Below are 14,484 nucleotides of genomic sequence, written 5' to 3' on the forward strand. Positions count from 1 at the left end.
GTCCAGATATTAACCCAACACTGCCAAGTCCACCACTAAACCATGTTCCTAATGCCACATCTATGGGTCTTTAAAATACCTCCAGGGACGGTGACTCCACCACTGCCCTGGGCAGCCAGTTTCCAGTGCCTGACTAACCTTTTGGTGAAGAAATTCTTCCTAATATCCAATCTAAACCTCCCCTGACACAGCTTGAGGCTGTTACCTCTTGTCCTATTGCTTATTACATCAGAGAAGGAACCAGCACCCACCTCACTACAGCCTCCTTTCAGGTAGTTGTAGACAGAGATAAGATCTACCTGAGCCTTCTTTTCTCCCCAGCTCCCTTAGCCGTTCCTCGTCAGTCTTGCTCTTCAGATCCTTCATCATCTTCATTGTGGTTCTTTGGCCCCACTCCAGCACCTTGAAGTTTCTCTTGTAGTGAGGGGCCCAAAGCTGTACACAGTATTTGAGGTGCAGCCTCACCAGTGCCGCGTACAGGGGGATGATCACTTCCCTGACCCTGCTGGCCACACTGTTTCTGATACAGGCCAGGATGCTGTTAGCCTTCTTGGCCACCTGGGCACACTGCTGACTCTTGTATCCTAAGATTTCAGCCAAAAGACTCTTTGAAACATCTTATGTAGGTACACACACAAATACGTTTTTGTGACATTTGGTCTTTGAGGCTGCCATGTAACAGTTAGTCATGGAGGCATTTAGCATCAGGCAACCTAAATGACTTAGTGATACTACTCCATAAGTGGTCTGAAGTCTCAGTGTCCACAACACCAGTAGATGGGCAAGAAGTCCTATGGACACTTTTCAGTGCTTTCAATGAGAAACTGATCATAGGGACTGACATTAAAGTGTTTAAAGACCACTGGGGACAAGTAATTATGAATGTCTTTCTAAAGCTCGCAGTAAAGGTGGCATTTAGTTTAACAGTGAACGTAAGGACAGAAAAATCATTTGACAACTGAAGCAAATATTTTACGAGCAATCCTAACATGTTGGTATTGAAGCCACAGTTGTGCTTCAGTTTGCTGTCTTTGATGTATTTTCCCCATACGTTACATACGGCAGTAGTGAAATGTATGTGAAGGAAGTTACTCCTTTTGTTGTGCCCTAACTCTTTATTTCTTTTTCTTTCCCGATCCTTCTAGATTCCATAGATGGGAAACATGCTCGAAGGACTCAGTCCAGTACTCCTCTGGGAGAATTATTTGACCATGGGCTGGATAGCTGGGCTACCTCCATTTTTGTGCTTTCTTTTTTTTCTGTCTGTTCCCGGGACAGTGGGAAGAGTGGAATTTCTGTATATACAATGTATATATATTTAAGCATTGTCTTGTTTAACTTTATGTGTTCACACTGGGAGAAATATAACACAGGAGTCCTTTTCCTTCCTTGGGGATACGACATAAGCCAAGTGGTAAGTATTTATCATTCCTGCTTTGGTTTTATGTTTTTTTACTGTGTTAGTGTTTTCATAATATTACAGAAATAGAGAAACAGAGCTCAAGGCAAATATATTTGGCCAAGATTTTGAATGTGAAATAGCATAACCCTAAAAGTAATTCAGAAATATTTCCTGCATTTGCAACGCAGAGATGCTCTAAAGCAAATTGTCAGCATCAGAGATTCATTGCCTTTCAGGAAAAAAAAGGCTTACAGCAAGCCTAGCAATCAGATATGCTCATAAGAATGTCATTTAACTACATTTGATTTGTGGTATTAACAAAAATTATTGTGCTATCTGAAGCCATAAGCAATTTTCCCACCAAAGATGGGTTCTGAGGCAGTATATGAATTAGTTCAAGTAGTATTTATTAATAGTAATTATGCAGCCTTACAACAGTAGAACTTCTCAATTCTAACTCTTCCATCAAATGTGGTGGTGGAAGGAGCAGTGTACCTATACAGTGAGCATTAACTGTTTTCAAGTGAGTTTTACCCTTGGAAAAAAAGTAAGTCATACCATTAGAGGTTTCCACCCTGGGAATGGCATTCAGTAATGTGAATTACATATCAGCCCAAAGACAGTCCCCATCTGAGTTCTTGACTGGCTTACAGCCCTACCTTGAGGTGGCCGCCTTCAGAAACATGCCAGGGTACCATGGTGAGTGGTGGCCTCAGTGTGGAAATGAGTAGCAGCAGTAACAAGCTTAAGTGCACTGCCAAGGGCCTAGCACTGGGATTTCTGGGCTGGCTGATGTGTTTCTTAGATAGCCAGGTTCTTGCAGCCTGAGAAGCACAGTCCCAGTCTCCTGATCTTCCTGTCAGGCATAGGATGAAAGGTACAGCCAAATATATATAATTGAAAATAAGTGACAGATATTCAAATGTGTGCTTTAATGGAAATATAGTATTTAAATTAATGGCTGCAGACATATTGCTGTAAACATAATCAGAATCCAGTGGTTTGAGAACAACTCTGAGATGGTGGTCCAGCTGTGGTACATCTGTTTCATCCCCTACAAAATAGGTCCTGGGAGATGAAGTTGGCTCAGGACTAGGACATTAGGCAGCCAGCTGGTCTGCAAGGTTCAGCCATGTCTGTGTAAGGTTTCTTGGTGGTGTTCTTCCAGCAGGAGAGGAACAGCTATGTTCAAACCTATTTCACTTGCTGCTCAGATGGTCACTGTAGATACACATGTGAATGTTTAGAAAGCTCTTCTAGATTGCTACAGCATCCGAATGATATTCGTGGTTAAATGTGGGAGTGCGTATCAGTTAGTGGAGCAGCACTGTTAACTCTTGTCAGTGCCTTTTCGTGACCTATGCCTCTGTCACTGCTTTCCCATCTGGGGAATAATGGCAGTAACATTTCCTTGCCTGACAGATTTGTGGTGAGGCTGGATTTCAGAAAGTTTGCAAACTGCTTTGATTAACTTGGATGCAAGGTGTTAACAAGTGCTATTTCCTGTCCCCCTTTGATACTGAATTGCTGTCCCACATGCTCATTTCTAGTAACTTCTGTGATGATTTGCTTACAGTCTAAATGATAAGGATATAAATGTAAGGATTTTTTTGATGCACGATCATCAGCAGCGGTGGAAGACAGTACTACTGAATTGTCTGTATGTCAGTTTACCCACCTGCGAAAATCAGCTTTTGTAGTTGTGATTGCTTATGAACAAAGACAAGACAGGGGTTGTAGATCAAGGTAATATTTTTTCCATTAGTCCAAACTACATTTCATGCACACCAGAAAGTTTGGGTTGTTTTCAGCTGTACTCACCAGTCTAATGAAAGATCTTAATTCCCCTTGTGAGGGAAAAGGCATTACATTCAGCAAATTTTGTATGATGCACCCACTATTAAAAGTAGCTCTTCATCTCCAGCTACTTGGAGGTGATGAGGATGCTGAGGACCTAAGCAAATGGCTGATGATGAGTAAGAAAGGTAATGTTCCCCTTACTGTTTTTTCCCTGCCAACTTACCTGCCAGATACTCCCACAGCCACATTCAGAGACAGAGAGAGTGGAAGCACTAACAAGCTGCTTTCAGACTGATTCCCAGCATTTAGTTCACTATTTCCTCTGTGGCATTCCTAGCTGAATTGCTGCACAAACGTGCCTCTCTGCTCTGTCTTGAATAACTTCACCAACAACATGATGCTATCACATTGGCATGTCAGACATTCAGGTAGTCGAGTCCTCTGCTTCTGCTTTTAAATTTGATAGTAGCCAGGAACTTTGGACTCTGTTATCACCACAAAGGTCAGGAAATACAGTAATTAGTATAAGTGTACAAATAGGTAACTGTTGACCTTAATGAAAGCATTATTGGCATGTAGCTCCTAGGACTCTGCTGCTGAGTCAGCTCCACTGTATGTAAACACTCCCTGGCTCTGTGTTAACTGCAGTGTTAGAAGAGCTGCTGTTCCTCATGAAAAAACACCTCATTGTAGAGAGAGAAATCCGTGGGTTTTATGCAGATCACAGTTTTCTGCTAGTTGATGACTCATCAGAATTGGTCACCTAATTACGGTAGCTGGGCTGTAATTGGCACTCCAATTAGCTTTGATTACAGCAGACAGCTGTTTATAGGAAGCTACGGTTTGTAAACTTGAAAAATGTCTGTAATGTGTCTGAGAGATGCTTGGTCAGAGGAATGCTTTGTTTGTGCATTCAGAATCAAAGAGGAGGTGTCTGCAGCACTGAGAACTCTTCCCCTCTCTCCTCCCTCCAGCACAAGGAGCTATCTTGTGCCAACTCCTCTGTGGGCAGAAAAAGATGCAGGAGAGGAGCCTCTTTACACCATCTACACACTTTTCATACACCTTAGATTAAGCACATCTATTAAAACCCCCACAAGTCATGACGAGAAGTCTGTAAAAGAAACCTTTGCTATGTTCTGTGAGAAATTCTCAGATACATCTTGTGAAAACAAACATTCTTACTTTGTCACAAGCCCAACCAAAGAAAGCTAATACCTAGAGACAAAACTTTCCAGATAAAATGAAATTTCAGGCTTCCTGCCATATGGTCATTTTCACAGACAGTTTGAGCACTGTGTTAATGGAAAACATTTCAGCACCTGAACAATTAATACTATTGGAATACACATGTGAAATTGAACATTACAGTAAATTTGAAGTGGTTTTTTAAGTTTTTTTGTGGAATAATACAGAATTTTAAAGTGCAGCTGGAATATTTTTTCCAAAAAAATGAAAAAATGCTTGGTTTTTGAACGTGTGGTACATCATACAGCATCCTCAATGTACCTGTGTGTAAAACAGAAATGATAAATCATTAGGAATAAGAAAAAATAGAGAATTTTCCCAGTGCCACGTTAAAGAAGTATTCTGAATTTACAGAGGGACAAATGTGATTATGTGGCTGTGATTTACAGAACTGTGACAAGGTGGGGAGCCACTGCTCAGAAGCCCGGTGTCCTGTTGTTCAGCCCTATCAAATGGCCTACAAATTAGCAGATTTTTATCTGCATAAGTACTCCTCCTCCTCATAGGTAAGGCCTTGGCGAGCCAGAGAGTTTCCTGGTCAGATGCTGCAGTTGAATCCAAGATTGTATGTGTCTGACACTAACTTGCTATATAGTCCCGACTTGTGGTATTTAATTTGGACAAAGGCTGCAATTGGCTGCAATTATTTTTGCTTGCTAAAGATACATTTGTATCTGAAAAGTGGTAAAGCTGATCTATGCCAGAGAGATGAGTAAAAAATTACTCAGCTGCTAATACAGCTTAGATCAAGGGGCACAGCCATTTTCCATCTTCCAGCTTTCTAAAGGAGGTCTTTGGGACTGCCTCAGTGAAGTCGAAGTTACAACTCTTTCAAAAAGAACACACCAAATATTTGAAGCCAATGAGGGTTTTTCATACCCTACCTTTGTTTAAATCAGAGGCCACCTTAACCTGAGAGTACTGCATCACCAAATCCCAGGGCGGGGGATTTCCCCGAGAGCCTGTTGCATCAATGTTCCTGTTCCTAGAGGTGTGCTGACATCTGACAGGGATGCTCATGACTGCACTGCCAAAAGTACTGACTGTAATAACAGATAATATCGAAGTTCCTCTTTTATCACTTGCCAAAAAGGTCTATTCAGAATTGAACTTGTGAGGGTAAATTCAGACTCCATTAGAACCAGTTGGAGTTTTGCCATCAACTTTGATGGGGCCAAGATTCCATCTGTCATGTCTTATGCATAGCATAATGCAATTTCTGCAGAGAGCCAAATGGTGTATCTGCTGTAGTCAGTTGCAAAACGCATTATACACATCCTTCATTTAGACCAAAATTTGACTCATTTTCTTCAATGGCCCAAGATGTAACTCTCATACTAGTACTTCTGCATTGCAGATCTCTTGTGCTGCTTGTTCTTGCACAGGTGAATCAAACATTCAACTCTGCAATGCCAATTCAAGGAAAACTCTTGAAGAGCTACACGCTGATAGGGCAAGAATCTTGAATTTTGATACAGAGAAGCAAGAGAAGTAAAATATTGTAATATCTATATGTAATAAGGAGTTTAAGCAATGTAGTGTTTGCTCCTAATCTGTGATCTTAAGCAGCCAGTTATCGAAAAAGGAGATTTTTAGTGTATCTTTAAATTAAAGTGGACGACCTGGGCTAAGCCAAGAAACAGGTTTCAAGGTAGGACAGGGTCCCTTGAGGATATGGGATTAAGGGTACAAGGGCTGGGGAACCACTGCAACACAATCATTACTGCATTTGAATGTTACACGCCTAAAATGGCAAGTTTTCACCAGTTTGTGCTATGTATTGTATGAGGTGCTACAGGTGAAGGTATTGCCATAGAAGCTGTAGGGTTTTGACTGCATTAAGATTGCTGACCTCAGCTGGGTCACAGAAATATCTCTGAAAAGAGAGTAAGAACTTTGTTTACATCTCTGCTGAAACTGGTAGCACTTCAGAGAGACTCAAGAGTCTTATGCATGAGTCCTTTCACTCCTAATGATGTTTGACTACATGTTTCTTTTTGTCTCCTGTAATGATGTTATCTGTCAAATTAAATATCAGGCAAGGCTTCAGGTCACTCCCCTTCTTTTTATTTACACACATTCAATTATTCAATTACTATTTCAGGTGAGCTTAGGTTTTTTTTCCTCACTCAGTTATTCTGATATGATCAGTTCAGGGGGCTGAGCTGCAAGAATAACCACTTTGCCAATTCTGAAGTCTATATGCAGATACAAGAAAACGTATGTACACTGGGGAGACCTGGCATTAGAAAGGGATTTAGGAATTTTTGTGTTCTGAAAAGGTAAGTCTGTAATATTTACCAAATGCAGACAGATGCACACATTGCAGGGAAATTATGTGCTCTCCCCACATTTCGTATGCTTTAAATAACTCTGTTTGTGACCCTGAAAGCTGCTTCACTGCTTAGAAGTACATGTTTTGGAATGGTAGCATACGATCCTGTATTGTGGAGACCAGAGGAAAATAACAGCTTGTATTAAGATGATAAGCTAAATTCTGTGGCTTTAGAAGTAAAGGATTAAAACTACATTATCTTTTTTCCTATAGGTATTAATAGCAGCATATCTGCTCACAGGTTCCGTTGGTGTAGAAGTCTGGCACAAGCCTCTTCTCTTTGGTTTTTACATTACAGATGCATTAGTAATCTTACTTATAGGTAAGTGTCCAAATCCATGCAAAATTGTACTGCTTTTTAATTATTTTGACAAGATATTTCTTCTGTTTCCTTCTTTTTATTTTGTAAGTGTTGTTTAGTCTAAAAAGCCCACATGAATGGGGCTGATTTAAAAGACTAAAACTGGAAAACTTAAAAAAAGGAGATAATTTTGGAAACATTATCTGAAACTCACTGAATTACTAACTGTTACACATAAATAATACAAAAAAATGTTCCTCATCTGCAAAATGTCACTCACATTTACATATATTATAAGTTTAATGTTTTGGCCTTCAGCACACTATGCTCCAAAACATTATAGATAGAAGGTATAAAGACATCATTAAATAGTCTTATAAGGCACAGAATTAGATCTGAAAAGAACCAGGTGAATTCTAAGCTCTTCTTTAGACTTACTTTCAGAGCTGAAGTGATGCATTTTTCATATGCAGCAATAGTCTATTTGCTCATCATCTGATACTGTCTGTGTAGTTTGAAATAAGCATTGAACATTTTTCAACTGGTACAGCCAGACTGAGAATGAGAGCAGTTACATTTTAATGTGTTAAAACCATGGCAGTCCTAGCTAAAAATGTGTGTATGCAAAATGTCTTTGGTGTGTTGCTTGTAAGGTGAATAAATTAGCATGGAAATTTGAAGGACTTTTATATAAGCACACAAGTGATGAGAAGAGGAAACAAAAAAAAACCCTGTTTGACACAGAGAGTTTAGACTTACATCCCAAGAAGCTTCTTCATTCCTTGAGCTAAATGGAGAGCTTGGATATAGGTGCCCACCCAATGCTGGCACTAAGAGCCATCTGAGCATTTCAGGGGGATGTTTGAATCCACTGCATTGACATGTGCTCTCAACACCTGTTATCATGGTGGGGTGGGTCTTCAGCAGGGACTGCCTCCAGCTTCAGCCGTGCTTCCTAGAATTGACAGATTGGAAAGGACCCTGCATTCGGGCTGTGCTTTCTAATGAGTACAAGTGTAAAAGCACATGGTTTTGCAGACCTTTGTGCTTTACCCAGAGTAAGACTGACCCCGTGTAACCAAGGGTATTGTATAGTCTTTTTCTTGTCAGGCCTGTTTTAGGCACTATGAGGAAAAGAAGGAAAGAAAGTGGGAATAAAACAGTGGTTGCCTTTTCAGTAATCTATGGTTTATCCAGCTTGTCAGAGGTGTAGCTGTAACATGCCCTCTGGTGGCTGGCAGGGCAGACGGATGGGGAGTGATTTGTGCCCTTGAAGGAGTATCACAGGTCCAGGAGAGGTGGATGCTGGCTTGCTCACAGACAGCAAGTTAGACCTGCGATGGCATGATGTGCTAGCATGGGCAAGTTCATTGAACACGCTTGTTCTGTGCTACACGCATAGCTGCTTTTGTTCTTATCACTGAGGCACATGACAGCCAGTTCAGTGAGTACACTGATGGCTTCCTTGTGCTTGGGAAGCCATGGGTGAAGGTTTAATTCAAACTGCTCAACATATTGGGAAGGTTTGTGGTAGGGAAGCATGTCAATGTCATCAGATCTGCAGAAGTGAGCATCCTTTTTCATATTCTACCAAAACCAGCTGCAAAGCAAGGTTTGATGGACTATTCCATTAGCATTAGAAAGAAATACTGCTTCTGTCTCATGTGGTACACTTGCATGAATGGAACTGTGAGCAGAGAATTGAGTATTTCTTCCAGCATTGTCCTCAGCAGAGTAGGCATAAGTAAGAGCCAAAAGATTTATTTTAAAACACACTCTCACACTTTCTCCACAATGCCATTAACAGGGCCACTCTTGCAGCTTAATTATAGCTAAATATGGGCTTAAAGTATGCAAGAAATGATCTTGCTTGACTCTGTGTTACAAAACTGTCACAGTGCATGGGAAATCTCTTAAAAACAGACACTAAATTTAAATATATAAAAAAAAGTAGAATTCTTCCACTGAGGATCATGCTGATCCAGAAAGCACAGGTTTGAATCTCAGCTCAGTAATAGCGGTTATCATTGGATAAGCTGTGTGCAGTGAATATGGATATATAGTGAATATGGATATATAAAGTTTTTGGAAGCTTGCAGTAAACTGTGGGACTCCACTGCGATTGCAGGAAAAGTGTTGATGTAACCTACACCAACAGCTAAGCAGACAGGAAGATGAAATTATTCTCTTTCCCTTAGAGAGGCTGCAACAAGTGTGTCTTGCTCAGCCAGATCCATTTGTATCAGAAAGCCCCCTCTCTGGCATGCTCAGTTAAATGCCTCTGTGGCTAGTTAAAAAACAAAGCAATGTAGTGGGCCCCCGATGCTTTTTATGAGTTAGTTTCCCAGGACCTTGAGAGGAGCCATTAAAACTGTAACTGGCTGTCCTTAACCATCTGATGGCATTTAGTAGTCACTAGTGGTCCTTCTAACAATGAACCTGTAGTTGCTCCATCAATACTTGGCATTCATTTCACGCTTTTACTGTTCTGCACACAACAGGAGTTCAGCTGCTGAGCCGTCATTTCTCCAAGAACAGCTGGGCTTTAGCTAGTACCTTCTGTAGTGGAAAGGCATCCAAATGAGATGCACAAGAGTGGAGGTTTTCAGACGTCTTTCCAAGAGTTTCTGGGGGAAAAAACCATCAAACAGGAAGACTAGCCCACATATAACCTAAAGATGAACTCTGCAAATGCACCTCCTTCAAGGAAGCTGTGGTATCACCAGGTGACACTCACTCCCTGAAAATAATGGACTTTTTATCAGGTGCCAGACCACACAAAGATATACATAAAAGTGCAGCAATGGCAGTGTTTAGATTAGATGTTTTAAGAAAGATTCCCAAGAGAGAGCTTTATATTTGTCTCTGGGAACTCTCTAGCACACTGTGAACACCTGTAGGGAGGCCATGTCTCAGGCTGCTGAACAGAGATCTTGGAGGACTCCCCTGTGAATCAGAGAAACTTCTGCATAGTATTTTACGGGAACTTTTCACTTGTCCACTGTAATTTTCACAGGCCGTGAATGCAATTCCATCCTGCAGCTCCAAAACACACACCTAGCTGGACCCCAAACAAATGAGGAAGGCTATTTTCCTGTTTCCAGAGTGCATTGTCCTGGCTGATAGACAGAAAAGCCTTTTCTCCTAGTGGAAAAGCAGCCAGACCTTTCTAAAGTGATGTGCCTGTGTGCTCAGCTGGAACTAATTACTTCTGCTCTCAGCAAGGCTCCTGTGGATGACACTCCAAAAGCTCTCTTGGGATTTAACCACACTTGTCCTATAGCATTATCTGGCTAACTAGGGTCCCTTCAAAGGGCAGCACTGGGGTGAGAGCTATCATTTATTTTCACCCCTCCAGGGTATCCTGAATGCCTAGCATTCCTTGTCACTGTGCCATCAGGTTGAGAGCAATATAAAATATTTACAATAAGCATTTTAAAACAGTCAATTCCTCACATGAAGTCTGTGGTGCTGTAGACTTTATGAGAAGGTTTTCACTGACAGGTAAACATAGTAGCTCAGGGATGATGGTTTCTGTCTCCCATTGTAATTAAATGAACTCTAATAGGTACATGTTCTGAATGAAGCATTTCCCATTCTTGGAACATGCATACTTGCTCTCTATGAGATAAATTTTATTAGACATTATAAAGTCTGAGTTCAGGCTGCAATCCTTTCCTCACTAGAGACATTAATATATCTGGTTTCCTCTACCTGATTGTTCATTTCCATACAACTTATTGCAAATTTCTTTCAGGTTGTTAAATTTATTCAGAATTGACCAGAGGGCTCAGAAGTTATGATGGCATGCACATAAACAAGCACATTTATGTGTCAAAATGTCAGCTTCCTTAGGAAGCCAGGTTGGAAAAATGACTTCTGGATGCACAGAAAGATTCCTGCTCCTCATCAGTATTAATTGCAACCACAAGAATAAGCACTGTGGGTAAAGGACCAATAAGTTGTGAATCAAAAATGTTGTGCTGCATCAGTGTGTGGCACATGGGGCAGACAGTTCTGTGATCCAGAGATGGTGGCACATTTGAGTCCACTCCTCTGGCTACTGATGCCTGTGGCAAAGCTGAAGCGAATTTTCAGAGTGCAGGTTTGAACATGAAATGTGAATGGAATACTAACATCTGTCAGAGAGCTGAAACTTGAACTTTCTTCTGGAGAAGGGGCCAAAACAGTCAGAATTTTTTCCTGTGATGTGAATTGGAATGGGTTCTGTGCTGAGTTTTGCAGAGCGTGTGCTCCTTGAGGCTTACTCCTTCTCCAAGCTATTGAAGTGTAGAAAACAAGGAGTAAACACATAAATGAAAACATAAAAGCAGCTAAAAACTAATGATGAGACCAAGCCATAAGATTTGAAACATGCCAAGTATTTGAATTCTGTCATAGTAGGAAAGCACAGTTAATTCATATAAACTAGTGTCCTGTCCTTACACTGTCCTACAGCCTATGTATCAAAGTAGGACACAGAAGTCTGTGCAGTGAGTAATTATACAGCAGCCTGCTTTTTTATCAGTGTCAGAAAGCATTTAGGAGACCATGGTCAAATTATAAATGATTTCTGTCCCATATGGATGAAGTCATTCTGTAGTGATTTCCTATAGTTCCCACCGCAAAGCAGCTGATGGTTCTGCCTTACTGATGGGTAGCTGAATGATTAAATGTTAAGTGATATGTTTTCAAAATGCTATCACTCTGACAGGCTTTGACTAGCCTGGTTTGAAAAGTGCGGTTAAAGTGAGTTGGCTTCTACGTGTCTGTCACCAATTTAACATTTATGAAAGCATTGTTGTGACAGATTGTACAAGACTTCGTTGAAGTAAAGGGCGTGAAATACTCACCTGTCACTCGAGATATACATAAAAAGTGGTTGAGGTCATGTTTGGAGTAACTCATCCGAACCAGTCAGAACAACAAACCCAGAAAACCAGAGCGCTGAAGGCCAGAGGCAGAGCAGTGTCACGGGATGCTAATGACAAGTGGGAATGGGCTTGGTGGTGTTAGCTGTGAGCAGTCAAGTCACGGGTGCTGGGAGCCCCAGAAGAGTCAAACAAGGGGCTCACCTGTTGGAGTCCTTCTGGAAGCTAGCCTGGGCTTTTCATATAAAGGTACTGATTCTCTGGTGCTCAGTTCTTGCTGTGCCCCAAAAAAGAGAATGATGTGCCCATGCTGAGTGAACACAACTACATCAAAGAAGCAAACTAATTTCTCAGTCTGTACTAAATCCTTCCAAATGTTAATTGTTAGCTTACAGCTCAGTTCAAGAGAGATAAATGCAGTGTGTGCTTCCTGAGACACTGAAAATAAGCTATAAAATCAACAGGCAGGGTAAATCCATCCCTTTAACAGACTTCATACTCAAGAAGTAGCCTAGATGCTAAACACGCATCAGCTTTGTGCCTGAAGACACTGCTTATGTTTACGCTGGGTTCTTAATCCTTGTAAAATCATTTCAGATTGTATAGATCTGTTTGGGTGTATTTTTCATCTGTCCTTCAATTGCTTAATGTATTCAGACTTCACAGGCTCAATTATGTCTGATGATCATATACTAATTTTTTAAGCTTATTTTTTTCAATTACTAAAAAGTTTGCCCTTTTATGTAATAATAAATCATAATTTTACCTTTAGTGGACAGCTCAATATGCAATTATCTGTTTGCACAGCCAATTGAAAGAGTTGTCTTCTCAAGACATGCCTGAGAAACATCACACTGTTCCATAAAAAGCTGCTGTTCAAGTTACAAGTATTTCTAAGTGTTCACCTTTTAATGAAGCTTGCTTCCAGGCACTGTTTAGTGTGCTAAACATTCAGTGTGTTCAGATATTTTCATGTGTCTAGTGGCTCTGAATGTGGAAGAGATCAGAAAAAACATGGGGAAAGCATTTAAAGATACTTTGCAAGCTAATATTAAGACCTAAATTTTGGGGTTTTGTTTTTTTTTTTGTCTGGTAGCTAAGAATGATAAATTATAACATCCCTTTTCTTTAAAGGAATCATTGACTATGATGAATTATGAACCTAGAGACAGGAAGACCAAGCAGTATAATTGAAGAAGGCTATGTGGAGGTGTGAGCAATTAAAGAACAAAAGAGAAGGGTTATGGTATTTCATTTGCAGGCTGAAATGCAACTGCAACTGCCTACAGTCAGAGTTGATTTTTACTGAGCTCAGCTGCTGCAGTATACCCTGGAGAAGGTCTGTGCAGACCTCTTCACTGCCTCCCAAATGGGAGGAATGCACTTGGAAAGCATTTTTTTTTTGGGAAGGGGGAGAACAGCAGGGATGGAAGGGTTCTTTCCTGAATAAATGTCCATGTTTCCATTATGGTGTTCACTTAAAACTACATCTCTTTATTGCACTGTTTCATTTTGAACTTTTAACTATAAGGAAGAACCAATTCTAAACAGATAATATCTCAACAATGTTCTAAGGATGGCTCACTTGTCAGGAGCTTAACGACAAATGCAGCAGCCTATGATAGCAAAGGTGTGGAGAAGATAGGATAAACATTGTCCTTTTTTGAAGCAGTATAATCTGTTTGAAAATAGTGGTTTAGGTGTCTTGGCTACTTTCTTGAGGTTGCTTCTTTATGCAATGATGTTTACAGTCTGTGGAGTTTGGTGTATTCAGGAATGTGGGTACCTGCAGCAGGCTTCCTGCCTTTGTCTGAATGCCAGTGTGGGGCTGTTCTCTTAATTACTGAAATAGCATTTTCTAGAACTGACAGTGGTGTCAGCAGCTCATTTCTGGCCATACTCTTTCTTTACAATGAGCAAGTCTGTGTTTTGCACAAATACCTAAGTTAACTCGGGTATATCAGCCAGACTAAGTAATTGTAGTGTGTCACAGAAACAACCTGACTATCTTCATTAGACTTTCAGCTTAGTTACATGAGGGTTTAAGATGCCCTCATATAACTGAACTTAAATACATCACTGTTAGTCAGGACTAAGGGAACAAATTGTACTGGGGTACTGTTTTGGGGTTTTATTTTTAAATCACTCATCAATATCACACAACATCCTACCATTTTAGAACTGAACTTGAAATTACTCAATGGATCTGAAGTTGTCACTAAAATTGATGGGAATTACCTATTTGGATCCCTTTTACATACACGTGTGTGTGTATATATATATGCATGTCTGTGTATGTGTGTGTATATATCTGTGTGTTTCTGCATATATATATTTAGAAAACAAGATAATGCCTTTATTCCTGGCATGTCTCTAATCCTGAATTCCCGAATGCATTGGCTTTGGGTTTTGCTGTTAGTTTCTTTGTCTGTTTGTTTAGTATGTACAAAATAAGAGCTTTACAAATGCTTATTTCTCTGAAAAGGGAGTCAAGAGAGTGCAAGGCAAGGGACTGACTGCAGGATTG

At 40.5% G+C, this 14,484-nt stretch overlaps 1 protein-coding gene across 1 annotated transcript in view; it reads left to right on the forward strand.

Moving 5' to 3' along the window:
• LOC101869397 (ethanolaminephosphotransferase 1-like) overlaps positions 1-14,484 on the forward strand; it is a 52,489-nt gene that overhangs the window by 26,209 nt on the left and 11,796 nt on the right. Inside the window, exons 5-6 of the mRNA XM_005153552.3 lie at positions 1,146-1,414; positions 6,999-7,107. Of these exons, the coding sequence (XP_005153609.3) occupies positions 1,146-1,414; positions 6,999-7,107 (378 nt within the window). The remainder of the gene's footprint in view (positions 1-1,145; positions 1,415-6,998; positions 7,108-14,484) is intronic.

Source organism: Melopsittacus undulatus, chromosome 1, assembly GCF_012275295.1.
Source record: "Melopsittacus undulatus isolate bMelUnd1 chromosome 1, bMelUnd1.mat.Z, whole genome shotgun sequence".
Classification (NCBI taxonomy): Eukaryota; Metazoa; Chordata; class Aves; order Psittaciformes; family Psittaculidae; genus Melopsittacus; species Melopsittacus undulatus.